Raw genomic sequence first — 26,521 nt, 5'->3', positions numbered from 1 at the left:
CACTGCTCCCCTGTGTGTGGATGTGATCATTACGCAACAGCTCCGACTCCTCTGGAATACTGATGAGCAGCAGGGCTGATGCCAGGAGGAGAAGAGGGGGGTGGGGGGGGTGAGTGTGCAGCATCCAAACAAAAACACCTTGCGTGCATGCGCTCACGTGCAGCCGCTCAATGACAAGTCAAGGTCAAAAAGTCTTGCCTTTACATCTGGATTTATTGGATATGCATGATACACCATACAGTAAGAACGATGGCACTGCAGTGTCATGTTATCCGTTTACGTGATCAGGACAATACAAAACACCCGACAAAGTCAAATCAGTTAGAAAAGGAGGGGGAAAAAAAAACAGCAAGAAAATTAAAGCAATAAAAACCTACAGAAATATTTTCTCTTATGAGCTACTTTAAACGTGACGCCAAACCGAATGAAGAACCCGTCTCGGACCCAAGTCAACCTTCAAAATGTACACATTAGCGCCACCGACAGGTAAAGGAAAGAAGAAAAAACTGTCCACTGTCGATATATATATATATATATATATATATATATGCAGCTATACGGAGGTTGTGCTTGACGTAATAAATTCCACACGTAAAGAAGCGGACATCTTGTTGGTTGAACATGCAAAACAAATGTGCTTTGGAATACGCAATTCAAGAAAGAGATCTCGCACGTCTTGCCTCCAGGCGGCGCAACAACATCCCACATGCAAGTCTACTTCTCCATTGGATATTAGTGAGAGCGTCAAAATAAAATGCTACATCCTGTCCGACTCTAAATCAATGATCTCTTGGCTCGTCGTCAAATTTAATAATAAAACGCAGTGCATATTTTAGTTTGAATGTCAATGCAAAAAAAAAAAAAAATAGTCCGTACTAAACCCTCACAAACAATCAAGAGAACACTTAAGCACCGACTGATCCAGTGTATCTAGATATAGATCCATAAAAATAATCCACACAGTGATCAAAAAGATGCTATTTTTCCCAACAGGCCGCACGCACGCACGCAAGTATGCGAGTCATAACATCACAACACGGAACGCTCGGCGCAAACTCGCCCGTCTGCTCTCGGGGTGACGCGTTACAGACGTACAGTAAGTACACTTGGTGTCGAGGAGTCGAGACATCCATAGAAGACAAAAAGTACACCGGGGTCTCATGCATTAGAGGATCAGAACTGGAAGCACAAACCACTTTGGGGGCGTTAGAAAGAGCATCATTGTCATTTTACACACGATATTCATATCATTGAAGTAAAACAAGCCATATATATATATTTATATTTATATATATAACCCAGTATTATTGCCACATGGTCGTCTCGTCACGGTGAGCACAAAGCGCTCCGTCTCGATCAAGACGCTGAAGGACTGTAACAGTCGACTGGTTACTAATTCAAACGGGTACCCAGTTTGGAGAGTCTTAGGGGGACAAAAAAATTTGGATTTTTACTAAATCCGACCCGGTTAAACTCTTAAGTCATTGAAAGCAACACGAGTCGGATGAGGTAATGAGAGTACCCTGCCCTTTTGTGTGTTTATATATTGAACAGAGACAAATAAAACTCTAATATATATATATATATGGATATAAATCTGATTTTAAAAACACAGTTTACCCATTGGAGTCCCTGCTTAGCTTAGGTTGTTTTCCTCTCCATAAAAATCTGACGTATTCTTATACTTATTCTTATATGTATATGACAATGGACAGATGCGTTATTACCATCAGAATAAATACAGCACTCATGGAGTTATATTTGGCAAATATAATGAAAAGTATTGGATTCATAATTACACAATCAAAGCCCCCTGTCTTAGGACGCCAGGACCTTGAAACCATCATTTATTTAATTATGGATTTATGTATTTATTTATTTATTTATTTACAGGCTTTAAAAGCCGCCGCCTATGGGCGCCATCATTACACTACCAATGAACAGGTGGGGGCTTTGGCGCCCTCTACTGGCAGAGTGTAGTAAAATAAACAATCTGACAGACGTATCCCTCCGCTAAAAAAAAAGGGAGGGCCTTAGATATCTTCAAACCGGAACCGACATTTCAAAAAAATACCCATCATAGCCATCTTTTTTTTTCTAAATCTTTAGTGTAGCTCGGGAAGCTGATCCGAGGTCAGCACAAGGACGTCATGCACGTTTTCTAAAAGCTACCGTCCCTGCCACAGTGATGTAAAAGGTACCACCAGCCACCGCGGGAATCCTCCGAGAAAAAGTGCAACAACGGAACACACACTGGAGATGACTGTACATATAGTGTGTGTGTGTGTGTGTGTGTGTGTATGTGTGTGTGTGTGTGTGTGCGTTACTTGAAGGAAGAACTAAACGGACTCTCCTCCGCCGCTCCTTCACCACCTGAGGTCATGGCTTCCCTTCTTTGCAGGCCCAAGTACCTGATTCTACGCCATCTTGTCGCGGCCTCTACAACCTTCTAGAGAGTTCAAAAGGAATTAGACACAATGAAAAGGACGAAGGGAGTGGGCCAACGGGCGCCATTTTAGATACACGACGAATGGCGCACATGCTTTGGTCCACTACAGGAAGTGCTATGCGGTGATTGGGAAAAAACAAAAACGGACAAATGTGTAATCAGCTTGCCATATTTCCTGAATTTCTTGAAAGCATCTCGCGTTGTCCGTTATGCGCGTCTGCCCCCCCCCCGGGGAGTGTCGTGGCCTTTCCTCTCGAGTGAAGGAGCCAGGCGCTCTCCACAGACCTTCCCGTGACCACCGCCCCTAATCTGCCCCCGCTAGGGTGTATCCGCCGCCCCAGCGCCAGGGTCGTCGGACCTGCGACTGGAGCTCCACGGCGACTGGAGGCCAGCAAGAGTGCAAATTTGGATTTCCCTTGTGTGTTTTGTGTCGGTGTTGAATTCTGCGGGGGAGGAAGTTTATGTCGGATTGGTACTTGGCGGGCGTTACCAGCTCCTTACAGCGGCCCGTACTTGGCCTCGTAGCGGGCCAGGATGTTCTTGCAGCGCCCGCAGTCTTTCCGCAGCTCGGCCACTTGCTGCCGCAACGCCGCGTTCTCCCGCTCCAGGAAGGAGGCGCGCACCGTGATCTGGTTCTCCTTCAGGCGGCGGGCATCGCGGGAACGTTTGGCGGCCAGGTTGTTCTTCTTCCTCCTGGACCAGTATTTGTCGTCCTGAACAAAGACCGGAGTGATCGTGACTTCTCGTATGAGCGGCTGCGAAATGACGCCATGATTATCGTCGTTACCTTCTGCTCGTTGGGAACAAAGACTTTCTTGGCCTTCTTGATCATGGGCTGGGGCTTCAGCTCCTCGTCGGAGAACTTGTGCTTGCGTGGGTTGAACAACTCTCCGCCCGGCACGCTGGACAGGACCAGGTCTGTCGGGTCCGGCTGGAAGTTGACGTCCACCTCGATGGCGTCCGGGTCGATCGGAGAGGGCGTGTTGCGCTCGGCGCTTTTATTACCTGTCGGTGATGAAAAATGGATCCTGAATACATCATGGAAGGTGGAATAGCAGGGTGCATGAATGCGTCACATTTTGGTTAGTGGTCTCCAAAGCGTGGCCCTGGGGTCGGCTTGTTATTTATTGGGCCCTGGCACATTTTTGAATACAATTATTTTAACAACAAAAAATAAATATTATTATTGAATATTACAAAAAATACTGTTTCCGTTGCTTTTTGAATCATGGTCAATTATGCCGATTGGACATGCGATATTATCCCTGCTATACTTAGCTTCTTTTTACACTTGCAAGGACATTCCAAATGTTAAAGTGTCACATAAAACAAATGAGATGATACCAGAACCAGTGGTGTCATTAGGCCTATTTTAGGGGGGCTGAAGTCCCCCTAAAATGTTCTTAAGCCCCCACAAATAATTTGATTTTTTTTTTTTTAATTTATGATTTTTTTTTTTTTTTTTTACAAAAAAAAATCTGACAAATTTTATATTATAGGGCAAAAGCAGGCTAATAAGCAAGCCAATAAGCAAGCTAATACTAGCCTACTACTACTACTACTACTACAAGTAGTAATAATAACCAGATAGTAATTATTATTACTATCATAATGATGATAGTAATAATAATAGCCTAATACATTCATTCATATGTCATTCATATGTCATGTCATACATGTCTACTACATTAATTCCTATCCTACGCATCTCCAACCCCCCCCCATCCTCAGAACCTAGTGACACCCCTGCCCAGAACAAATAGTTTTTCCCATTTAGGATCCACTGTGATAGCTTTGTTCCTAAAATGATGTCAACTTGATGATGCAACCTTCAGTTTGACTGCGACAATAAGACGTAGATGCTATAAAAAGTGTTGCTCAAAGGTCAGGGCAGTGTGTATATCAATCTGTGTATCTCTAGATAAAGTTGTGCCGGTGTTTGGACATCCACTTCCGGACGCGTGGCCACGGAATTCCACTCACCAGGAGTTGGTTTGATGACTTGGACTGCTTCTGCTGCCACGGCTTCTTCCTGCGAAGATTCCTCCTCTTCATCCTCGTCGTCGTCATCATCATCATCATCTAACTTGGCAGGCTGTAGCGTGGTGACCGTCACCGCTTCTTCTGGCTCCGGGGTGGCCGTAGAGGCGTCGGGAGCAGGTGGAGGAGACGTAGAAGGTGATGATGATGTCGTAGCGGCGGACGCGGCCGTAACCTTGGTGGCGGTGCTTTTGCCTTTCCCGACCACCGGGGTCAGCGTCTTCTGCAGTTCCTCTTCCTCCAGGCTCACGGGGATCCCGTTCTCCAGGAGGAACTCATCCAGGTCCATGTACTCCAGGTGGAAGGTCTCTCCATCATAGGGGATGGTCTTCTCCCAGATGGCTGGGGTCAAGGAGGCCGACACGCCCCCACCGCTGCCTCCGCTGCCTCCTCTTGAAGCTCCACCAGCAGTGCCTGCACCGCCGCCGCCGCCGCCCCCTTCCACATCTTCAGCCGAGCCCAGCTTCTCCTTCTCGATCTCTGGATTCAAGACGAGGGAAATATGAGTTATATGCGTTAATTTGATCAATAACGATTAAGATTGGATTTAGTGAGCATGCGCACAGACACTGGAAATGGGTAAACCAGTCTGTCAATGTCACAGTGACAGTGGGCGTGTTTCACTAATACAACACCAACGTGGGGGCACATGACAGCATATTGCATTGCAAATGCGCGCGCGCACACACACACGGGAACATTGGAGAAACACGAACCAATGAATTCTGCACCGTGGGGTGTGCCGAACTGCACTTGGAACTTTTTGTTCTTTTTCCATTTCGTTGTAACACCATATTTATATTGAAAAAAATCCCCAACGTGAACGCCTTACCGTCATCGCCTTCCTCTAGAATGTTAGGAGGCGGGATGTCCATAATCTTCTTAATCACAAACGGGAAAGCCTTTTGCTTCGCTGCTGGGTCGACGCTGGCGTTGGGTTGAGGCGCGACAGCCACCGCGGTTTCACCAGGCATTGTTAGCACCACAGATCCGGACGAAATATTAGACAATGTAAGCCTCTTCCTGCTCCTCGGAGAAAGAATTTACTAAGCTGTTTTTTTTCACTTCTGTTACGTTTTAGGACCCCCGTGTAGATACTATCGTACCAAGCTGCGGAAACTACATGGCTCTCCTTTGTGTTGCCCGTGCCCGTATAGATCGCTTATTGGATATTCATGAGAGAAAGCCCCGCCCCGTGTAGCCATAGTAGAAGCTGATTGGCTGCTTATTCGGTCATGTGAATACCCCACTGTGTATGGCTGTTTTGACCTCTTCGTTTTCAAGAAGTGTTCAGTCTACATATGTCAAAAAAAAAAAAAAAAAGTAATGGCCACAAACAGAGCCGTGGGCTTTAAAGTCACAAGCAGTCACACGAAGTCTACAAAACAAAAATAAAGAAAATGTACCCTGGTGCTGCACGCGCTCGCCTTCAGCCGAGGCGCGAGGACACTCGTGGCAGAACACGTGCCCCCGCCCCTACCCGCTCACGTGAAAGTACAAGCTAACACAGGGGGCGTGATTTCTTGCTGGTTGGGGCGTGGCCTTGTCCCTCCTTTGGCACGTGCGGCCATAGGCGATCCGGACATACTTTGTGCAAGGTGTCACTGCTCACAAAACAACGACGTATTGTGCGCATTTTAGAAATCATTTCTTCTTTAACAATTCATGATTTTATCAAACGACAGCTGACCTCTCATGTCAAATGAATGCCAGGCACATTTTACGATACAAAACTGAAGAAACATCGCATTTCTTTTTTTTTTCCATGCAGTGAAAACTTCCATCTCACAAAGCTCGGAGGTTCCTCACGTTTCACTGCACACGATCTCCTTAAAGCGAGAGTGCCAACTGCAGTGTTGTCTGGCAGAATATTAGATTTAACTGTCTTACAAATACACTTGGTCACGCCGTAACAACACAATCATTGTGTGGATTTGGGTGTGTTTCTTGTCCACTTGGAGATTCGTCTAGATAAGCCATCTTGATTTAAACACCCACTTTAAACAAATGATTGTTGCAGGCTTAATCTCTTAAAGGTGCCATCCAACTTGGCGGCAGTACGAAATGTATGCAATTTAACTCGTATTTATACTGCAGTGTAATAATACCTCAAAGTATTTGTGTAGAATCATTAAGCACATCACCGTCACCACTAACAAAAGCCACCGATACAACAAACTACAACCGGTTTGTGAACACCGCAGACTCCCACTTCCCAGTGGGAACTGGATCACGTTTGCCTTTGTCCAAACATGTCAAATACCGCCCTCTAGCGGTTACACATAGTCATACAACAATATGTGTACTGCAAGTGAATCCAAATATTATTAACCGGACAACAACTGAAATGAAACTTTCAGCGTTAGTTGTGATAAATTATATTAATTTTAAAAAATAAATGTATGCAGTCCTGATATAACTCAAATGCATGATAGAAAAGGCACGTTTTGTTGTGCCTCCTACGCCTGCATTCATTCTCTCAGCCAGCAGGGGGAGTTGCATTGATTGTTATGGACAAACTTCAGTTTTCACTTTACTCCCTCTAACATTCAGCCACGGACTGACTTAAATATAACCGTGTTGAGGCTACACAAATGACTATAAACCAGCCTAGTGACTACAAACGATTAAACACGTCAGTAAATGGTCATTCTTCATATTGTAATCCCATACAGCACTATAAAATAATGAGAAATGGAGTGAAACATTAGGTCAATATCAATCTTACAGCATGAAGGTGATACGCAGAGAAAATTAACCACGCCAGAACATGTTCTACAATTGTTGATAGTGTACATGTTTTATCATATTAGTTAGCTAAGCATTCAGAAAGCAGCCAAACACAGTTAGCTTGTCCTTAACGTAAATAAGAGACCATTCCTACTTACCACCGTCATCAAAAGCCGGAAAGGAGAATGGATAATCAGCCAAGGATCTGATGAGATCAGGAACTTCGCCCCTGTCTCCAAAGACGTGATTATATGCCGACATGTTGCCTCTCTGACAGTGTGAGCGCTTGTTTGCTCTCAGCTTGAAGACTTTGAAACAACTTTGCAGCAAGTCACGTCACGGGGACGCCTGCATGTGCCCAAACAACTTGGATTCTCACACACGCGGAAGACCACGCCTCCCAAAGCGGTTGACTCGTGGAGCACCCTGTCAGTGTCGCAGCCTGGCCAATCACAAAGTAGAGGGCGGGACCTAAACAGAGGAAAAACACACCTACTCAGACACATGGCTCACTTGAGCACATTTGACTCCACGCACGGCTGCACGTGGTGCGAGATAGCTGTGTGGGAGGGAGGTGCGCAGGCGCCACCTAGCGAGCCATGTAGGTACTGCACGATGTGATGAGTTGTGGGGGGAAAATAAAGCGAAACTTAAAAAGTTGTCTCCGTTAAGGACATATTAATGTACCATGATATGTCACGAGGTGTTTAAATGAGGCGTTTATGAAAATAATACAAATCCAGAGGAGCTAAACTGCAATAAGATAATAAATAATATAAAAAAAGACATTCTAGTTTACATAAAACAATTAGTCTGGCCCAGGCGTTTTCAATCAAATGATGCATCTTTCAAACAAACTGCAAGGGCAAAGAATCATTTCATCAAATGGGAATTTATCCAAAATAAAAACGAACAGTAAACAGTTCTGCCAATCAAAACGCGTCTCCAAGTGACTACTAATGTGACATTTGTGCTGAATGTTGATATAACCTGGATAAAAGTCCATTTTAATAATATAACAGATATTGGCTGCATGGAATAAACATCAGTGAACTTCTGATTACATGAGTAACACACAGAAATTAAAAAGGCGCAAAGAAATCAGACATAAAATGTCTGCCAACGGCAAGTAAACAATAAAAAAATCTTTCACTTATCACAGTTCTTTTTTTTTTTGTGGTTCTTAGTCGGACTCTTGAAGTAGAAAGTTGTACTTCCCAAAGTCAAACTCATCTGGCATGATGAGCATGTCTTCCCTGGCTTTGGCCAACCTCTGACGCAGGATATCCCGCCTCTCCAACCACTCCTGCAGCTCCTCGGGACTGTGGGCGGAGTCACAACTGACGCCATCGGGGCAGCCGCCTTCCCACCTGCCAACACATTTGTAAAAAAAAATGGCGGGTGTTACTTCATGTCTAATTACGCTAAATATTGCATTTAGAAGGACATAAACAGGTTTGCTAAGTTTCAACTATGAAAATACCAGATTTATGAATATTATATATGAATAGGGAATGTTACTTTGCGGGAATGCACCCACCATGGTCAGGCCTGCCATTAATTAACTGCGACAAACGAGGGATTACTGTATCAAGCAGGGATGTTGTATTCAAAATCTTGCCATAAGTTAAAAGGCATTCATCCAAAAGGTGGAAATAACCGATCATTTGAATGTGCCGAGCAGGTGAAGTGACGGCGTAGTCTTACTTGGAGCAGAGCCGGAAGCAGGAGCCGGGGAAGCGGTACTTCCACGTCAATGCCACGTCTTCTCCCTCGCAGCTGAACACGCGCTCCCTGTGCTTCAGCGTGGAGATGTGCTGCTGCCACTGTCGCTCGCCGTTGCTGTGCTTCCCACAGAGACGACAGTAGAAGCCACTCTGAAACGGAAAACTTATAAAATCAAAACGCAAGCCCGGCAGCCATCAACCTTGCTGGCGGATGCAGCAGATATCGTCATTGTGTCGGTGACCCACCATTTGCTCAGCGTTGTCCATTGGCATGACGATGTATTTCTCTTCCGGGGCCGACTGGCTGAGCACGGCGCCGTCTCCTTGACGACTGTGGGTGCTCAATGCCAACCACATGTCGTACATTTGCTGCATGTCCCGGACTACAAGCACAGACGCATAAATCCCTTATCACTATCAGGACGTCCAGCGGCCTAGCGTTTACACAAGCGATGCCCAATGAGAAGCACAGCGGCATCATGTTGTTATGAAACCACCCGAGTGGACTTACTGTCTTGATTCTTCATGTACATCCACATGTCCTTTTCCTCTTCGCTGTGGGCGAAGGTGCATTTCCCGCTGTAGTTGCATTTCTTTTTCTCCAATACCTGGTTGCACATCTGCCAGAAGACAATATAAAAGCTTTAAATACAAAGTCCGTGTGTAGTCCAGATTAGGACTAACAAGACAGATCCAAATTGAAATCGGATTACAGTAGAGCCCTACATTTTTGTACCACCAACTAATAACAAAAAAACAAGTATGATGTCTATAAGCCCTAAATATGCCTCACACTGTTATTAAAATACATTAAAAATACAAAATGTATAGGTACTATACCATGAACGATAATTTAAGATGGATGCCTCACGTAATCGTCAGGCTAGTGCTGGAGGTCCATGCCGCTTCCATCCAATAACAATTTATGATCATACATTAACGTGCGTTCACCAGCCTGGATTGACTGCCAAACTAACTTTTTCATCGATGGTGCATTCAAGGGTAGCCCAAGAAAATGCAAAATTATGCAAAGTATTTATAAGTTATTTCCGACTGATCCCAAAAGTGCGTGGATCCACTGTACTTCATCCTAAACTCACTGAGGTCGGACCGAGACTCACTTCATACTGCGTCGGGAAGTTCTTGGCGGAATGCGGCAGCGGTCTGACAGGAACCCATTTACTCTTATCCAAGGTCTTCACCAGAAGCGTGCATTGCTCTTTATTCCACCTGAGGGTGACATGGTCTTTATTTACGGAACGACCGGTAAACGGCGGTAACGTCACCGTTGTGCTCGTCTCGCTTACGTGTGCTTGGCCTTGGCGCTGCAGTACTTGAGGGTTTTGTCTGGCGTGCTGAGGTTGCCGCCTCGCCAGCACTGAGCACAGGCGAAGTTCATCTTCATGTTCAGGTTACCGCCTTTGGCTTTGCTCTCGCCGTTAGCAGCAGCAGGCGGCTGATGGAGGATAAAGAGCATGGCGGTCACTTTGCATTTCTCATCTACAGTATAATTAAGTAATAGGGTGACTGAAAAGCAAAACACTGGTGCCCGTATCGAACCTCCTTTCATCCGCTTTTCAATCATGCTGTATTTTAAAAGGACGCACAGAAGACAAAAAAAGTAATTTCTTACTCTGTTGAATCGCTGGCTGCTTGAAGTCTCCTTCTGCTTCTCGTGATATTGTGTTGACACTTTAACAATCTCATCAGGGCTGATGCCTGAAATTAGCACACAATTCATCTAATTCAGGGGTCAGCAACCCGCGGCTCCAGAGCCGCATGTGGCTCTCCAGCCTCTTTGTTGCGGCTCCCTTTGCAATGCTTGAATATTTTTAGCACCCGTGTGGTGAAAATGCACATCTTCGTTATGAGTTTACAAAAATCCAACTTTGTGTGAGACCATGAATGCATCCTGACTGAGTTCTGACTGGTGACTGAATGAGCAGACAGGATGCTATCCAGTTCTCTCTGACAGGTTAACATGAAGGGAAATGAGTAATACTTTGAGTTATTTGAGTTATTAATTATTAATGAGTTATTTGACGATTCTAAAAAATAAATTAGAGCTCATTTAAAAACAAAAGTTTATCTCCAGTACTAGCAAGAGTACTCCAACTCGTCTTTTTTTTTATCTGAACTACTTTGACACCCCCAAATTCCCTCCAATGTTGTTTTAAACATACAACGTTTTGCGGCTCCAGGCTATTTTTCTTTAGTGGGCAAGTGGGTGAAATGGCTCTTTTCATAGTAAAGGTTGCCGACCCCTGATCTAATTCAACAATACAACCTCATTTCCATCCATCCAACAAGTGAATACACATATTTATATGAATGTTTCATTCAGTGGAACAAAAACCAAGTCATTTTTGACGGAGCACTCGTGCTGGCTGTCAAAGTGTGGTGGGGGCTGTTTTTTTGGCGACACATTAATTCACTGAGTTGACATGCAAATTGAATGATCCGGAGCTTTTGGTTTGTCAAACGCTCTGTAAGTAATGTGCAATTATAACGACAAGATACCCGCGTGTGTGTCTGAACATTTATTAAATGTATGTATTATTTTGTCTCCATATACTAGTGACTTATTTCCGCTTTTGTAGGTTTAGTTTATTATCCTTGCCGGTGTAAACAACTGCCTTGGCCTTCTCTTGTGAATTTATTAAGAGTGGCGCTGAAAAAGCTTCCTATGATGACAGCTCAATCATAAAAACGGCTATATGCTAAATACTTAGTCTATTAAATACTTAATAGTCCTTCATGAGCCATTTTTTGACTGATGCAGGCATTGACTGTGTATGTGTGTGTGTGTGTGTCACCTGTGTCCTGCTGCACCCTCCACGTCTTCAGCTCAATGACGGAGTGAGCGTAACGGCAGCTTTCCTCCCTCAGGCAGCCGTACCGAAAGACTTGCGGACACAATTCAAAGAGCGCCAGCACGCTGAGGGGACGTACTTTTCTGTAGTTGACGTTGGTGGTCTTCACTACAAAGGCTAAACACCTGGAAGGCCCAATTTAGAATACTTATTGTATCACCAACGTAATGAGTGACGGGCGTGTCGTACTCTCACTTGTTGGCGTCGAAGGAGTGGCGGGCATCCGCGTTGGAGCACAGGGTGTCGTTTTCCTGGCAGCGCTTACTGATGATGCGAGGTTTGCCATCATAGCATTCCTATGAACACAGCAGAAGGTCAGAGCATAGCATTTAAAGGAAAGCATCATGAATTATGAAAACATACATTATCTTTTACCCCACACCAATCCACCATTACAGGCAACAAACACAAAAAGTTAAGCCGTGTGACGTTATCAACATCCTAACCTGACAAAGGAATATGAACATGCCCTTGTGTTCCTGCACGAGGCGGATGATGCTGTTGGCGGGGTCCAGCTTGACGGCGACGGTTGGTCCGAACAGCAGATTTCTATCCAGAGTTCCCTTCCTCTCCTCTGTCCAAACGTCAATCTCCAGTTGGTTGAAGGCAAACGTGCATTTCTCGCCAAACTTGCACAGGCCCGCATCTCCGGACTTCAGCAGCTCTGCATGGGAGAAAATATTCAAGTCAGGAAGCAAAGTAGTCAAGGTGAACTTGACTAGAAAAACTATTTCATAAAAAGGACTTTTATTTGTTTATCAGTGAAAAATGACAGTATCGACATTGATATTGTATCCTGCCCCTAAACCATGATGTTGAACAATATTTGCTCTCAGGTCATTTGACAGTTGTTTTGAGGCTCCAATGGTGCTACTCTTCTTGCAATTGGTCCCACTAAATACCCTTTCTCATGATTGGCTTCACTTGCATATGTGGGTTTACCAAACACATATTTGTGTTCAAATAATTAGCGCTAAAGGTATTCAAATCAATAAAACTAATTTAGGCGCCTGCCTACTTTTGTTTAAATACTTATTGCACACTTTCTGTCAATCCTATAATCTTCATTTCCCTCCTCCTCTATCACCGTGTTGCTCTGCTATATGACATATTTACCAGGAATGGCTGATCTCAGATGCCAGATGTGTTTGTGTTCATGGCAGATCATCATTACCTCTGCAGAGAACAAACGGCCCTGTGAAGGACGTCCACGTAGGTGGTTGTCGCACTCGGGTCCACTCTGTAGGACTAGCTTCCTTTCGTCTGCATAGGAGGATGTCTCGCTCACAACTGTGGACCAGGTCAGGCTTGTGAACGAAGGTGAATATCCCCTGACCTGAAAGCAATCAATCGTGTTTGATGAGGTTTCTGATTCATTATCATGAGCTTTTTAGCAAATGATATCCTGGAGTAGAAATGATTTCATAATTATGAAGGTTTCTTACAACACTGGACCCACCTCGGCGAGGGAAGCATGTGGAGCACGCCTGCATGAACTCATGGGTGGCAGACAGAGGGTTTGAGTTGGACGTGCACGTACTTTTCTGCTTTATTGGCCCAAAAAGACTCAATATTAACAAAGCGAGGACGCAAATAAATTCATCCAATTCATAAGTAAGGTTTACCTTCTTGTTGGCTCGTTGGGGTCTCTTTATTGGAGAGGCCACGCTGTTGGAGGCTGTGGCGGAGTCACCAGCGGAGCTGAAATTGCAGAGTTGGTCCAGGCCTGTTCCCACCTCTGGCAGCACCGGCAAAGTCGCCTTCCCACCTTCCACCGAGGGAAAGGAATCCAGCGAGTCAAGGGAGTCCAGCTTGTCCACACCAGAAAGGCATCCGGCCGGGGCCGAAGGGTCACACGTGATCCCCACGGGTTGCAGCTCCACAAGCAGATCTTCAAGCGACTTGTCTTGCTCTTTCATCTCCGTTTTGCACCGATCAGCCTCGGCGGCTTTGGCACACGGCGGCGCCTTCGACAGCTCATCCAAAGAATCCAGCCTCGTGGAATTCAACTTGGGAGCATCTGCACCCCCAGAAAGGTTATCTGAAGAGTCGCCGCCCTGGGGAGGGGAGAGGTCATCCAGGGTATCCAGTGAGTTGTGGCCACCAAGTGAAGTGGAGTTCAAATGGCTAATGGTGGAGTTGAAGAAGGCTGGCGGGAGGCGAGGCGTCGGAGCTGGAAGCGTCAAAGTGCTTTCTTTGCTGGGAAGTGAAGCTACCTCGAGGACGGCGATCTACAGCACACAGAAAGATGAATTAGGAGGAATGGGCGGTTGGAGCTTCAACACTACGACTCCAGTTTAGGCACAGTACTTCACTGCGGCATAGATGCATAACAACCTGTAATTATCCATGATTATTTTACTAGTTATTAACAGATACATTACTCGTTTGTTTCATTTGACAGAAGCTGTGATGTTTTCTCAAATTCAGCCTTGCATGCTTTTCCAGACCGTCAAAATATCTTGTAGTAAAGACGCCGTGGTTTATTTCTTATCAGTCTTCTCATAGCCCAAACAATGTATCTTTACCTCGGCAGCCTCCCGTTCGTTAGGCATGGAGTCCAGCAGGCTGTCCAAGTCATCGCCTATGAGCTGACCGTCCTCCAACGACTCCAGGCTTTGCAGGTCGGCGGCGGCAGGCGGGTGCCCGTTATTTGTTTTGGCAGGAAGCTCAGATTGAGGCACGGCGTATAAACTGACTGAGGAAAAAAAAAAAGCATACGCATAAAATTAAAGGTTTTCTTCACAGCACAAGTGGGGCCGCCATGTTGATACTCACCTGCTGCATTTTGACTCAAAGAGTTCATGTCGTTTCCGACATGGGCAGACACCTAAGCATGACGACATGAACACGTAAAAGGAATGAGAACGTCCAGTGAGAGAAGAAGCTAAAACATGACAATTTTTCTCACATAGGGTTTTCGTTTTTTCAGTCCCAGGTGCTTGGCAAGTTCCTCTGCAAGGTCGTTCACCTGTTTGTCCTGTCAATAGTTTAGCACATCCAAATAAGCCAATTATCACCGTCAACCAACATTTTCTAATTTGTCCTTTCGGAATGTCATTTTTTTTGACCCTCTTTACCTGATGCGTGGTGAGCATACACTCCCTGGTGCAGTCGTAAGCCTCCTTGTACTTGCCGAGCTGCTTCAGGCAAATGGCCTTCAAGTAGAGCAACCTGTGGCTTTTTTTACACACTTCCATGGCTTTGTCACAGTCCTTCACGCACTCATCGTATTCCTTCTGCGTAACACAACAAAGAAACATTTAGGAGGGCAGATGGAGACATTGGAGGTGAAGGAAATTACCAGTAGTAAACATTTTTCCAGGCAAAACTAACCATTGGACTGTTCTTTCAGGATGAGTGAAGAATTAATGCTTTTAAAAGGAAAGGGGAGTTCAATATTAGTTGTTGACCATGAACTAAAATCTTAGTTCTGGATTAGGTTTAGCATGACCTGACTGGCATCCAAAAGGGTTCTATTTTTGACAACGTCTTTGGATTGCAGCACATCATAAATGTCCGTTATGAACTCAAGCTCCCAGTGGAACTCTGTTACACATAATTATGGTATTGACTCAAATATAAGACGACCCCTCTGTTTTTCCCCACAACCTGGCATGTGATTTTACTCATGTTTTAAATATCGGAAAATATTTAAATATCAGTAGGGTACACTTTTTCAAGGCTGCACACAAATAACAGGAGTGCAGATTAGGACATGATTGTGCTATTATGATGACTTTATTTGTTTCAGGCAGGTCATGGAGTGCTTACATTGGGCGCCGTGATGCACAAGGGAGAAATAAAAATGAAAAACAAGGATAAAGCAAGACCACCATGTAATAAAAAAGTGATAAAATAATAAATGTATTCATTTTTTATGCTGCTTGTCCTACTTAATTAAGTGATGTCATGCAAAATAATGCAAAATCGTGTGGCTTTTTTTATATTCTGCTATTTCCACTGTATGCAAATGTGCATACATAAATATTTTTGAGATTTTTTTTTGGGTGGGGGTGGAAATACCACCAGACAACACGGCATTTAGTGTGGAAGCAAATAAAAGGCTAACCTATCACTTCAATTATAATATAGAGGTGCATTTCAATAACTTATTATTACAGTAATCCCTCGTTTATTGTGGTTCATCGGTTTCACACCAGACTATAAGTCAATTCCACACAGTTTTTTAAAAAAATATTGAATATATGAGAGCATAGAAAATCTGTTTATGACTTTCTAAATAAGTTGAACAGTATTAGAGCCCTCTAGACATAAAATAACACCCCTATAATCACCTTTGCACTTGCATTACCCAATGAGAAAATAAGACATGTGCTCATGTGTGTGCCTTGAATGTGTCATACTATCATATCAAGTCTAATTCCTGGTTTGTGTTTGCATTATTTAGAATTAACCCCACACAGTTTGCCTGAGGGAGGACACCGATGGACTAAGTCAGTTCCACTCATCTCACCATGCTGTGGTAGGCAGTCGCCCGGTTGACATACAGGCTCTCCAGTAACACCTGAGGAATCTGGATGTCCTCTGCTGAGGCGTAGTGGGAAACATTTAAGGCTTCACTGAACTCCCTCACTGCCTGACTGCCGCAGCCGTCTCTGTACCAGCAATTGCCCTCGTTGAGAAGGTCGCACACCAACTTGATCAGGAAGTCCTAAGGATGGAAACATGTATAAGGTGAGGAGATGACATTTATTCTTATAATAGGAACTTTATTTGTTTTTAATAATATCATGACTTTAAAAAATCACTTTTTATTCTTTAATATTCAACATTATTCATCTAAAATTACTAGGGATAGCGATATTGTCCAATTCTCCATTTCCGATACCAATATCAGACAATACCGATACTGATATGTGTAACACGACGTATCTCCTGTGGTGGAATGAACACATTTGTCATAATCGGGAAAAAAATATCACGTTTTATTCTGATATCAGGCCGATAATTATCAGATATCCCTAAAAAATTGCCTCCCCCCATATTTTTCCCCTTAATATTATGACTCTAATATTAAACCTACATTTAGGGCTACAATTAAATTATTTTCTTTGTGTTTTTTTAATGGAGTAGTCGATTAGGACCTTGACGGACCAACTCAATATGAACCAAACGCAAAACAAAAATGTCAACCACTGACACCCAAGTCAAGCCTGATGTGTGCAGATATATTGTATTGCCTATTCATTTGATAATCAATGATTAGTCGATTAATTGTTGCAGCTGGGTTTCATTCTCTTCAAATTACTGCAGTTTTTGTCTTGTTTAGTTGTATTTTGAATACACGCAAATTAAAAAAGCCATGCGCGGCAACAGGCCCCCGGGCCACACTTTGGACACCCCTGATTGAAACATGTATGAGCCAGTTCATGTTGACTAAAATGTGCATAGACAAGCCAGCAGAGTTTTCGGGGAGGATTTAAGTGAGGAAACAGACATAACATGTTACCTGGTAGCCTCCAGAGTCCGGAAAAGGCAGAGAAGACCTGAAAGAGGAAACAGAAAACTGTCAAATCATACAGTCTGCGTTAAAGGGGGTTTACTTAGTCCTACTCACTGTATGAATCTCAGAGCATCACCTATCTCTTTCCTACGTTGCTTCCGTATGGGGTCCATTCTGGGAGAGAAAGACTAAATCATACGAAAAGGACGAATGAACAGTAATCTGCTAGCATGAACCTCTTTTTAATAGCACTTCGATTTCTGTGTCATTCAGTGTAGGTTTCTCTTGCCGCTCGTCTTGATATTAATTAGCATTATGGGAAGCTTGATAAGAAAAAAATGGCGTGACTGACCCAACTTACCTTCCAAGAGAGGAAGTTTATTGATCAGGAGCTAAGTTTACTTTAGTGTCATTGGCGCGAGCTGAGCTGAAAGTAAGACTTTCAGCAGTGGATGGGTAGCTCTGTGGCACAATTTTTAAATTAAAAAAAATGTCTCGACAGCAGTTAGGTTTCGATTTCTCCGGGCACTGCTCCCTTGCCTCGGTGCCGAATCTCTACTGCGTTACCCCTTTAAGACACGGGAGGGAAACCTATTTGTATCAGGAAGCACTTATGCCAAATAAGCACCACCCACGAGGTTACTTCCGGTATGAGCTACCAGTCCATTTCAGTACAGATCCAGTATCACTAATACCTATTATTTCTTTAATTAATATTTTATTAACAATTTTGTTCATATATATTTGAACAAACAAAAACACTGATATTTTTAAAGTAAACATAGGAGGAGAACTGAAACGTTAATAACGCTACTAAGGTACGCGAAAATACTAATGTATGCTAATTGGACTACACTTCCCTGGGGCACCAACTCTTGAGTCGTAAAGCAGTGTGGTGTGTCGAATTGCGCTTTGAACGACAGGAACGGGCGGGAGCGTACCACTCGACTAAATTCATCTTCATCTGCAGTGTTCAAGTCAATTTGAGATTAATTTCGTCACGGAGCTCTCGGCGCAGTGTGTAAGTTTTTTGTTTCGAAAGGGGGTTGAGTTGCAGTGCTTACGACAGGCTGAACATGCCGTGCCGTTCTAATGCCGCACTGTGCTTCTGTCAACATTAACTTAGCCGTGCTAGACAGTCCACGTTGTAATACACAGACCATGCTTACACAGCCACCGAAATGAGTGGTCTGAACGGCTGGTGTTTATGTCAATGCTTATTTAGCAACTGTTTTACTGGTAGCCACAATTATGACAGCTTCACTTTTATTTCGGAGCGGTTTGCTGTGAAGCTCTGTAAAGTTAGCAGGATGTGGCTAATGCTAACTTTAGCTCCACCATTAGAAATGTCACAACAACTTCGCACTGGCAAAGCATATTACTAGTACAAGAAATTAAATGTTGGAAAAGTTGCAGTTCAATGCCGATAAATAAGACTGATGGTGGAATAAATGCAGGAATATTCAAACTTTTGGTTTGTCCACAATAACTGAATCGTGCAAATAGCACACACATTCATAAACAACTGTCGTCATTTCCACATATTCAAAAACATACATCAGAATAGGTTGTAGATTTCTGTTGTTCTACTTTAATAATGTTGTAACAACATCCCCATTCAGGAAGTATGTTTTTAATAATAGTTTTTTGGCTTGCTGTCCTGCTGTTTTGCCTCCCTGTGCCAGGATGCTAGTTGTTAGCTATGTGATATGTTTCCTGTAAATGCCATCTCACTAGCACCTTTAAGCCTTAAAGTATTACACTGTTATGTTCAGTGTAGCCGGGAATTATGCGTAAATTACGTATATAATTTAGTTTAATACTTCATACATATTTTGAGCAATTCATTCTCATTAGTGTTAGTGTCATGCTGATTGTATTGTTGCAGAATTGAATTCCATTTAGCATGCTGGTTATTGTGTATACGATACAGACTGCAGCTGTGGGATATAAATAGTGATTTGTTATGACATTAATATTATTTTTGTATGATTTTTTTCAGCTCTCCCAATGGCGACAGACATTGTTTCGCAGTTGGCCGAGTCCTTGGCCAAAACTGGAGTTGAGGAGGGGGAGCTGAGTTATAAAGGCCAGGGAAGAAAGCTCAATGATTCCCAATCAGGTGGGAGTCAACAACATTTCCGGTCTTTTAGCTGCAACCCTGAATCTGGAAGAAATTATAATATAGACAAACTGTTTCAAGATGCGTGTGTTACTGTATTCTTATTTTCAAGTTCAACCATTTCTCCTCCCCCGTCTTTAGTCGAAGAGATTGTGAAGGACATTGAGGACTTTGAGGGTCTCCAGGCTCTGAGACTGGAGGGGAACACTGTCGGTGTGGAGGCAGCGAAAGCCATCGCCAAGGCCCTCGAAACAAAGAGCCAGTTTAAGGTTCTGCGCTTCTACTTTCTATCACATTTTACAACGTCAACTACAACATTGCTGTTTTTATTTTTTATTTTTAAACCTTTCAGCGCTGTTACTGGAGTGACATGTTTACTGGCCGCCTCCGCTCTGAGATCCCACCTGCTCTGGTAACATCTGAATGAATGTTCTCTGCATTTTACGCAGGACTACATTGCCCCGATTTTATATTTCTCTCTCTCTCTCTTTTTGTCAAAAGAATTCACTGGGCGACGCCCTGATGCTGGCGGGTGCCAAGCTGACTGTTCTCGATCTGAGTGACAATGCCTTTGGACCAGACGGGGTGAAGGGCATCGAGAAGCTGCTGAAAAGCTCCGCCTGTTACACATTGCAGGAACTGCGGCTCAACAACTGTGGCATGGGCGTCGGAGGAGGGAAGGTAAGTCATGTGGAAGTCATTTGGCTATTCCAATAAATCTATTTTTTAGTCTTTGTCAGGGCAAAACATGCACATGCTACATTCATATCATGCATACCATGGAAACTAAGGGTGTCATGAGAGAAGTGCTGTCCATGTCCATCTTGGCTGCCACCAGCTATAAGCTCCATTAGGTCTAGTAGTGCTATATGTGCTGGATATCCCCAAACAAATGCCGTGGTTCAGGGATGTAGAGTGGACCTTAAAGACATAAAGTGGAACCTGTTTAAGTGAGCGTCTTCCCATCTCTGTTCACGGACTCCTCAGATACTGGCTGCTTCACTCATGGATTGCCACAAATCAAGTGGAAAAAGCGCCCCCCTCAGCCTGAAGGTGTTTGTCGCGGGGAGGAATCGACTGGAGAATGACGGCGCCACCGCCCTCGCTCAAGCGTTCCAGGTAAAGACGATGAGCTGGCGCTGTGTGTGTTTGTGTTTTTAAGTCCTTGAGTGTGTTGTGTTGTGTCATCAACACATTGGATTTATTATTGTGGTTATAGTTTGGAGAATTTACACTCTTTTTTTTCATAGTTTGGTTGGCCTATCCCAGCTGAGGTCAGGAATATAAATTTAACATTCAGTTCAAGTGGGGTGGTGGTTGATTTTGGCGACACCTAGTGGCTGCAATAATTATTGAGTTAAGATTGTGACGCAGTTAGGAGCACAAATTGAATGATACGGCGCATACCAGATGCCTTGTGTATATGTACTACTGTATATTTACAAATAACTTTAGGTATTTATTAGCAAATATTGTGTATATATATATATACTAAAAAAATGTACTCTGAATTTACTGATATGTTGATTTTTAAATTTTATTTAAAATTTCTAATTTAATATTACTGTATATTTACAAATAATATATTTACAAAAAAAATTCATGTATCTATTACCAAATATTTTACATATATATATATATATATACCAAAAACATTTTTTTACTCTGAATTTATGCTACTAAAGTGCGGCCCAGGGGCCGTTTTGCAGCTTGTCTTTTATTGGTCCGTTTCTTGGTCTGTGTTTGTAGTTAATGGGCAGCCTGGAGGAGATCCACATGCCCCAGAATGGCATCAACCACCCCGGTGTAACCGCCCTGGCAATGGCCGTGCAGCACAATCCAAACCTGCGAACCCTCAACCTGAATGACAACACTTTCACGGAGAAGGGCGCCATTGCTATGGCTAAGGTATGTTTCAAGAATTTGTCATCCTGCAAATGATACAGAACGTAGTGATCCTCATCAAGGGACAAATCTGCTATGATGTCTGAATGGGTCGACTGTGCCTTCGTCTTCCACAGGCGTTGAAACATTCGCGAAGCGTCCAGGTCATAAACTTCGGCGACTGTTTAGTGCGTCCTGCCGGAGCAGCGGCCATCGCTGAAACCGTTTCAGAAGGACTGCCAATCTTGAAGGTGAGTGATTGTTTTTAGCATCATCTGACTGTTTTAGTTTACGTATATACGAAATTCTTCTCCAAAAATTGTCATCAAATGTACCTCCAGCTTTAGCGACATTTTAGCAACAAACATGAGGACACCCCATCATACATGTAGTGCAGATGTCCTCAAAGCAGTGATAGTCATCACCGTCACTATCACCTCGATAGTCAATTTATCACTAAAGTAGGATTCCTTTTTTATAAACATGTTTTTTTTATCATTATTAGAGCCCTCTCGGCATGAAACAACACCCCTATTGTCATGTTTACATCGGTATTACGCAATATAGCAGACATAATTATAGAAAATATGACTTAAATAAACCATAACAGACTCTCACGTCGGCATTGACAGCGTACTTCCTGCGATGGCGGCTGTCTCATCAATGTAACGAACGTCACTGATGCCTAATGACCAGTGTGGAATACCGTTTTTGGTGTCAAACCGTGAACATTCACACAGGAAGTGCTGTCGGCCAGAACTCAGGCCTGTCCGTCGCGTTCGCCACGTATTTCATTTAGCCATTTTTATGCTTGTTTTGGCAAAGTTTCACTATTTTGTGAGCAGAGCTTCATTTTATTTAGATAATAAGATCTTACACAAACAAATACATCATTATAATGTGATAAAAATAGGACAACCAATGGTGTGACCCGTTATTTATTTGCTGAAAACTATCATATATATGTGAGACTAATGTATCGTCACCTCTTGCCCTTTTATTAAATACGCCTTCACATTACACAGGAACTCAATCTGTCGTTTGGCGAGATAACAGAGGAAGCTGCTCTGGCGGTGGCCCACGCGGTCAAGGACAAGGACCAGCTGGAAAAACTGGATCTGAACGGTATAAAAGTTGAATAGGCAGCTTTTCCATTCCAGACGCGTCCTTCAAAAAGCTTCGGTTGGTCCTCGCCGACGCACACGTAACATGCTGGCTGTGTTTGGCAGGTAACTACCTCGGAGAAGACGGCTGCAAGGCTTTGAAGGACTTGATGGACGGCATGAACATGGCCGAGCTCCTGGCGTCGCTCAGGTAGCATGAAAATGCCGAATAACAGTCCCAGGTGAGGATATGAAGGTGAAAGGAAACAACCGCTTGTCCTTCGCTCTCAGTGATGATGAGGGTGAACCGGAAGATGAGGATGAAGATGACGAGGAGGAGGAGGAAGACGTGGATGAAGAAGAGGTCGAGGAGGAGGAAGAAGAGGAGGAAGATGACGACGATGAAGAGGAGGAGGAGGAAGAAGAGGAAAACACCGGCACCAAGGTCATCTGGTTCAGAATAGCGACGGGGCCTGATATTAAAGCCATAGAGTCGTCCGTCAAGAAGGCATTTTGGCTTTTACTAACCCCTCCCCCTTTCGTGCCGTAGTTCTCCACGCCTCCATCGGCCCAGCGGCCGCCGGATGTCTCCTCCTTCCTCAGCTTTCCGTCCCCAGACAAACTGCTGAAGCTGGGGGCCAAAAGGGCAGCACTGATTGAACAGCAGGTAAACAATTGCTCCGTAACAGGAAATGCCATTTGTGGTGGTTTAATAGCTTCCTGTCCAGTTCAAGTCCTCTTACCACATTATGCTAATACTGTAATAAACCCATATTTGGATTTACATTGCTGTGTGTGCAGACCGCCTTTAAAACGGTACGTTACTAATAACTATTTGTGGCAGCCTGCCACTAATAAATTGGGACCGCCACAGATACATTTGGCACTTCCACATACTACAGCTGATTTGGTCGCACATTATGAGAACATTATCCGTTCATCCATACACACATCCATCGCAGGGGGGGAGGCTGGAGCCTATGCCACTCCCACTCACAGTGTATGCCACTCCCACTCACATTCATACCTATGAATGCCTAAACATGCATGTTTTAAGAATGTGGGAGGAATTCTTGTTGCTGCTGTTTTTGTCTCTCTCTCTCTCTCTACCCCTCTACGGGACATGCAAACTCCACACAGAGATGGCCAAGCGGAGAATCGAACCCGGATCTGTTCTTTAATTGCCCCTGTGTTGTAACGGGCTACCTGCCATCATAGGGGATGTGTGATGTTACGGCCATCTTTGGCTTTGTGTTCCTTGTTTTGGGGAGCAGTGATGGTCACAGACGGGGATCACCTTTTCTTTCTTCCTTCCTTCCTTCCTTCCTGTGTGATCAGGTGGACGTGACGGATGCTACAAAAACAGCCGAGGCCTTCCTGAAAATCGCTTCTGTGTACAAGGAGGACAATAATGACGTGAAGAACGCAGTCTTGGAGAGTGTGGGTGAGTCTTTGATCGGTCACTTGGTTGGTGGTCCCTCGTTTATCACGGTTCATTGGTTTCAGGCCCGACCGTGATAAGTGAATTTATTCTAAAAGTTTAATCCTAAATCAATGGACCCCCCCTACCCCTTCCCCCCACAGATGCCCTTCTGAAGAAAGCCTTTTCCTCCTCTTCCGTTCAAAGCTACAACTTTGTCTCCTCCTTGCTCGTGTTGTTGGGACTTATTAAGGTGGGCTCACACCGTCGCCTCATCCTAGTTTGTCATCTTTTCAATCTTCATCCTGCGTTCTCTCCTCCTCCTCCTCCTCGGCTGGGGCTCAGAGTGAGGAGAAGGTGAAGCCTGTGCTGGTGGTCTCCGGTCACCTGCAGGCCTTGGAGCACGCCGTTCGACAGGACTACTTCCCCAAGGAGAGCATGGCCGTGCTGGAGGCCTTCATGTCCCGGTAAGGGCGTGACAGAATGAGCCAATCAGCAGGCAGCTTCCAGGTATAAAACACTGTACAATTCCCATCTCGTCTTGAGGGATAACGCAACGGGAAACGGTGGTGTTGACGTAGAATTAATAACACCGGGGTTATTCTGCATGCAAAACAACGTATGCCAAGCCAACATGGTGAAGGTGTGCAGTAGTTATGTTAAATAACTTTTTTTTCCTCAATATATTTTCTATAGGAAAGTGAGAAAAGCCGCAATAAGCTATAAAAAGATGTAATCCCTCATATATTGTGTTAGGTGGTATCATAGCACCAGTATTAGTCGCCTTTACATTCCTATTACCCAATATAGTAGACATAAGAGTAAATAAGGCGTTTCAGTTGAAAATAAAGATGGCTGCCAACCTGAATAAGTCTTCAGATCTTCTACAAATTACAGAATACGCAATGAGTGCAGATAAATCTTCTACTCCATCTTTTGCATTCTCGCCGGGGGCCTAATTTCAACATCTGCCCCCAATTTGTGCGTACTGGTGACGTCCATGGCGTCATGGCGGTGTGTTTGTCCTTCACAGCAACAACAAGGCGTTGGAGTCGTGTGGAACCTCTCGACACCAGCTCCAGTCCACTTTGCAGAGAGTCCACTCTGAGAGCTGATGGCTGTGGACACACACACACACACACACACACACACACACAGTAAAACTTATCTTTTACTGATGGACCTCTGGGAGCCAGCACACATTTACTCAAATTTGGAGTTGAACGTAGCGTACTGCCTCGATGGACCAGGATGCTTTATGGACTTGCAGTCATTGAAGTGCTTTGTGTTGCATCATAGTAATGCTAACCATCATGCTGTTTTGTACCTCTGGTGTTTTTAGGAAAAAAAGAGAATCAGGTGTCAATCACCTGCCGAGAACACAACACTAGACACTCTATTGTACCATATACTTGAATGCAAACGGAATAAAGCCAGGCTTGGCTATTTGTACATTTTTATTTTCTGCCTTTAATAATGTATTTCTTTTGCATGTTAATGATGAATATTTTCCCCACGGCATGAAATGTGTGCTGTTAACTGGTAAATATGAGTAGAACAGGGATGTATTTTCTGCCTTAAATGAGGCGTAAACTGTTTATGCCTACGCTTTGAGAAAATAAACTGAGTGGCTTTCTTATTCTGCTTTCTTTTGTAGTTATTCCTAATTTGTCTTATTTCTCGTTTCCTCGGTTTCAGTTTGTACAGTAAGGGAGTCGACAACTTTTCTAGTTTTTTGTGTATTATTTAAGTGTATGATTTGTGTGAATTTACATTACACTCTTGCTCATTTTTTTCCTTACAAATACTTCAACTTTAATGGTAATGTATCTTTATTCTCAAAATATTATAACTTTTTCAACCTAATATCCCCCAAAATGCTAATTCATACTTGTTTTGTTTGTTCTTATATTAGAAAAATAACATTTTAACTTTTTTCTTCAATATTATGCATGACTTTCTTCTTCTCATTACAACTTTATTCTCTTAAAATTGTGACTTTTTTCATCTTATCTTATTATCCTCTTATATTCTAACTTTTTCAACCTAATATCCCCCAAAATGCTAATTCATACTTCTTTTGTTTGTTCTTATATTAGAAAAATAACATTTTAACTTAACTTTTTTCTTCAATGTTATGCATGACTTTCTTTTTCTCATTACAACTTTATTCTCTTAAAATTGTGACTTTTTTTCATCTTATCTTATTGTCCTCTTACTGTATATTCTAACTTTTTCAACCTAATATCCCCCAAAAATGCTAATTCATACTTGTTTTGTTTGTTCTTATATTAGAAAAATAACATTTTAACTTAACTTTTTTCTTCAATGTTATGCATGACTTTCTTCTTCTCATTACAACTTTATTCTCTTAAAATTGTGACTTTTTTCATCTTATCTTATTATCCTCTTATATTCTAACTTTTTCAACCTAATATCCCCCAAAATGCTAATCATACTTGTTTTGTTTGTTCTTATATTAGAAAAATAACATTTTAACTTAACTTTTTTCTTCAATATTATGCATGACTTTCTTCTTCTCATTACAACTTTATTCTCTTAAAATTATGACTTTTTTCCTCTTATCTTATCCTCTTATATTATTAAATCCTCTTGGACGTTCTTTTTTGGAGTATGGCGACTGAGATGAAAGTATTGCTGCCCCAATGTCCACTTTCTCCAGTCATGGTTGATGCGCGTCTAAAC

At 43.3% G+C, this 26,521-nt stretch overlaps 3 protein-coding genes across 8 annotated transcripts; 1 reads left to right on the top strand and 2 right to left on the bottom strand.

Moving 5' to 3' along the window:
* Positions 1–194: 194 nt before the first annotated feature.
* Positions 195–7,599, bottom strand: tefb (TEF transcription factor, PAR bZIP family member b). Of its 2 annotated transcripts, none has more exons than XM_058048842.1 (4): positions 7,378–7,599; positions 4,433–4,969; positions 3,237–3,454; positions 195–3,162 (listed from the first exon to the last, which is right to left on the bottom strand). In XM_058048842.1, the coding sequence occupies exons 1-4, from the start codon at positions 7,478–7,480 to the stop codon at positions 2,947–2,949; spliced, it is 1,074 nt and encodes a 357-aa protein (XP_057904825.1). In that variant the 5' UTR covers positions 7,481–7,599; the 3' UTR covers positions 195–2,946. The 2 variants fall into 2 exon arrangements, with proteins under 2 accessions (XP_057904825.1, XP_057904824.1); XM_058048841.1 differs by lacking the exon at positions 7,378–7,599 and adding an exon at positions 5,322–5,754.
* A 144-nt stretch (positions 7,600–7,743) lies between these two features.
* LOC131103014 (zinc finger CCCH domain-containing protein 7B-like) lies at positions 7,744–17,892 on the bottom strand. 4 transcript variants are annotated; one of them, XM_058048835.1, is made up of 21 exons: positions 17,576–17,892; positions 17,401–17,474; positions 17,293–17,329; positions 16,297–16,494; positions 14,900–15,058; positions 14,731–14,799; positions 14,598–14,649; positions 14,348–14,517; positions 13,445–14,050; positions 13,279–13,366; positions 12,994–13,155; positions 12,266–12,483; positions 12,015–12,115; positions 11,763–11,944; positions 10,580–10,665; positions 10,254–10,402; positions 10,068–10,176; positions 9,458–9,566; positions 9,193–9,329; positions 8,927–9,096; positions 7,744–8,589 (listed from the first exon to the last, which is right to left on the bottom strand). In XM_058048835.1, exons 2-21 carry the CDS (start codon positions 17,457–17,459, stop codon positions 8,403–8,405), a joined length of 3,048 nt encoding a protein of 1,015 aa, XP_057904818.1. In that variant the 5' UTR covers positions 17,460–17,474; positions 17,576–17,892; the 3' UTR covers positions 7,744–8,402. The 4 variants fall into 4 exon arrangements, with proteins under 4 accessions (XP_057904818.1, XP_057904817.1, XP_057904820.1 ...); XM_058048834.1 differs by having other exon boundaries at positions 17,648–17,892; XM_058048837.1 differs by having other exon boundaries at positions 13,279–13,363; positions 17,648–17,892.
* A 153-nt stretch (positions 17,893–18,045) lies between these two features.
* Positions 18,046–25,442, top strand: rangap1a (RAN GTPase activating protein 1a). Of its 2 annotated transcripts, none has more exons than XM_058048838.1 (16): positions 18,046–18,307; positions 19,289–19,408; positions 19,550–19,677; positions 19,761–19,820; positions 19,910–20,089; positions 20,396–20,527; positions 21,158–21,316; positions 21,430–21,543; positions 22,318–22,417; positions 22,522–22,606; positions 22,687–22,840; positions 22,946–23,062; positions 23,734–23,839; positions 23,980–24,068; positions 24,161–24,282; positions 24,849–25,442. In XM_058048838.1, exons 2-16 carry the CDS (start codon positions 19,297–19,299, stop codon positions 24,928–24,930), a joined length of 1,740 nt encoding a protein of 579 aa, XP_057904821.1. In that variant the 5' UTR covers positions 18,046–18,307; positions 19,289–19,296; the 3' UTR covers positions 24,931–25,442. The 2 variants fall into 2 exon arrangements, with proteins under 2 accessions (XP_057904821.1, XP_057904822.1); XM_058048839.1 differs by having other exon boundaries at positions 18,048–18,307; positions 24,161–24,325.
* Positions 25,443–26,521: the final 1,079 nt, after the last annotated feature.

The sequence above is a fragment of the Doryrhamphus excisus genome, chromosome 15 (assembly GCF_030265055.1).
Source record: "Doryrhamphus excisus isolate RoL2022-K1 chromosome 15, RoL_Dexc_1.0, whole genome shotgun sequence".
NCBI lineage: Eukaryota > Metazoa > Chordata > Actinopteri > Syngnathiformes > Syngnathidae > Doryrhamphus > Doryrhamphus excisus.
This window is presented reverse-complemented; position numbering and strand designations above follow the sequence as displayed.

Excerpts from the sequence above, each read along its gene's own strand:
- tefb (XM_058048841.1), bottom strand. The coding sequence starts at position 5,463 with ATGCCTGGTGAAACCGCGGTGGCTGTCGCGCCTCAACCCAACGCCAGC. Across the intron at positions 3,455-4,432 it reads AGTCATCAAACCAACTCCTG|GTAATAAAAGCGCCGAGCGC; the intron begins GTGAGTGGAATT and ends CATCACCGACAG. Across the intron at positions 3,163-3,236 it reads TTGTTCCCAACGAGCAGAAG|GACGACAAATACTGGTCCAG; the intron begins GTAACGACGATA and ends GTCTTTGTTCAG.
- LOC131103014 (XM_058048835.1), bottom strand. The coding sequence starts at position 17,459 with ATGGACCCCATACGGAAGCAACGTAGGAAAGAGATAGGTGATGCTCTG. Across the intron at positions 14,051-14,347 it reads ACGAACGGGAGGCTGCCGAG|ATCGCCGTCCTCGAGGTAGC; the intron begins GTAAAGATACAT and ends TGTGTGCTGTAG. Across the intron at positions 10,666-11,762 it reads GAGGGTGCAGCAGGACACAG|GCATCAGCCCTGATGAGATT; the intron begins GTGACACACACA and ends TGCTAATTTCAG.
- rangap1a (XM_058048838.1), top strand. The coding sequence starts at position 19,297 with ATGGCGACAGACATTGTTTCGCAGTTGGCCGAGTCCTTGGCCAAAACT. Across the intron at positions 20,528-21,157 it reads CCCTCGCTCAAGCGTTCCAG|TTAATGGGCAGCCTGGAGGA; the intron begins GTAAAGACGATG and ends CTGTGTTTGTAG. Across the intron at positions 22,841-22,945 it reads AGGAAAACACCGGCACCAAG|TTCTCCACGCCTCCATCGGC; the intron begins GTCATCTGGTTC and ends TTCGTGCCGTAG.